General features: G+C 38.8%; 1 protein-coding gene across 5 annotated transcripts in view; it reads right to left on the reverse strand.

Moving 5' to 3' along the window:
- The window catches only part of abcc3 (ATP-binding cassette, sub-family C (CFTR/MRP), member 3), a 108,197-nt gene that overhangs the window by 55,813 nt on the left and 50,589 nt on the right, over positions 1–1,795 (reverse strand). For all 5 annotated transcript variants that reach the window (XM_014028578.1, XM_014028583.1, XM_014028612.1 and 2 more), the window contains exon 6: positions 1,145–1,206. In XM_014028578.1, the coding sequence (XP_013884032.1) occupies positions 1,145–1,206 (62 nt within the window). The remainder of the gene's footprint in view (positions 1–1,144; positions 1,207–1,795) is intronic.

The raw sequence follows: 1,795 nt of genomic DNA on the forward strand, positions 1-1,795 counted from the left end.
GGGCGCTTTGACAAGTCCCATATACAACTGTGTGTTGTACTGAGTGAAATGACTGAAAAGGAACGTAAGGTTATGAATATAARCACGGTTCCTTGAAGGAATGGAACGAAGTACAACAACTTGTTGGCCCCGCATCACAAAAGGTTCGGTGAAGGGCGGTATCTGAGTAATGACGCTGGTGACTCCGAACTTATAGGGTGAAGGCGGAGCCTGTCACCCGACGTTCAAAGTCACCACGTCACCGGTCTAAAGACGTGATTAGAGGTGGCTTCAGCCAGGCGCGCGAGGGCACGCTTGTCCCATGTACAACTGTGTGTTGTACTTCGTTCCATTCCTTCAAGGTTATATTCATAACCTTTTGTTTTTACACTTCTCTGAAACATTCGACTCTTATTCTGAAATTCTCTACTAAAGGGTTTCACCTTCAAACTAACAAACGCAGCAATGAAGAGCTGTTTGGTGTATTTAGTTATATGGACCATCATGCTTTACAGGTTGTGTCTTGCTATTTGTAAAGTAAAATCTTTTCACGTCCAGTTTATGGGATAAAATTCTAAACTTAAACACAATGAAAGTTTATGAGATTTTGGATTCTGCATTTTGGGAAAATGTGAGAGAAAACCCCAAGTTCTAAAGCAATGTAAGACCTACTGGGTAAAAGAGAACACATACATCTGTGTTTTGGTGTATAAACTGTATTAGAAGTGTGAAGGTTGTGGGAATAGTAAAGCTTGATAATAAAAAAAATTTAGAAATATTTGCTGGTGTTCTTTAAAATCTGCTGTTGGTTATCTCAGAAACATTTTGTCTTTTTGGCAATAATATGCTACATTTTTGYGCCAGTGTGTTAATGGGTTGTATAATTATGTGGCAGAACAACCTTTAAGGTGAGTCATCACAATCTGCTGGCTTCTTTAGACTGATTGTTCTATTTTTTGTACAGTGCCATGAGACAACGCTTATTGTGACTGGGTGCTATATAAATAAACCTAAGTCAATTTACTTGAAGTGCTAGTTAGGCTGAATTAAATAATACTTTAATAGTCTCAGAAAATAAATTACTTTGTTGTGTATGAAAAARGAATAAAATACATAGAAGAAGAAGAGAAGCTAAATGTAGTGACAGAGAAGAGTGTCAGCCCACCTTGTGAACCACCAAAACGTCACGGTGGAAAGAAAGCCTGCGGTGGTTTCAGGACAGGGATTCTGAAAAGAAACATACATTTTCATGTGAAAAAGAAAAAAAAAACAGGTCAAGATAGTTCAATGTCAGTAAATCTGTGTAAGCTAATCTGTGTGAGGAGCCAGCAGCCACAGAATTCTCTGTGAGTGAAGAAGTCGACAGTAAACTCGTGCTTTCAGCTGCTCACAGACTGAACTTCAGCAGTGTTTCCTCTAAATTACTGGCCTTGTGGGGGTGGGGGTAGATTTGATTGTGGTGCACGGTGGGGGGATTGAGTGTTCAACGAGAAAGAATATAAACAGTAACAATACATTTAACAAGATACATATAATAATTTTTTTTAACTAGATATCGCATAGCGGTAACATAATGACCCCCACACGCACAAATGCACCAGAACTCAGAAGTCTTTATTCCTAATAAATGTCATGCTACTAGATGCATCCCAAAATGTAGTGGTTTGGGTGGGGGGTCTTTTTTTGGTTGACCTGATGGATAGCCTCTAATCAGAGCTGAATGACAAAAAAAATCTTAAGCTCCTATGTTTAACAGTTCTTGAGCAATAACCATTTTTGTATGTCCAGATACCCCTTTTTCAGATAAATTGGGGGT

The sequence above is a fragment of the Austrofundulus limnaeus genome, unplaced genomic scaffold (assembly GCF_001266775.1).
Source record: "Austrofundulus limnaeus strain Quisiro unplaced genomic scaffold, Austrofundulus_limnaeus-1.0 Scaffold5, whole genome shotgun sequence".
In the NCBI taxonomy this organism is placed as follows: domain Eukaryota; kingdom Metazoa; phylum Chordata; class Actinopteri; order Cyprinodontiformes; family Rivulidae; genus Austrofundulus; species Austrofundulus limnaeus.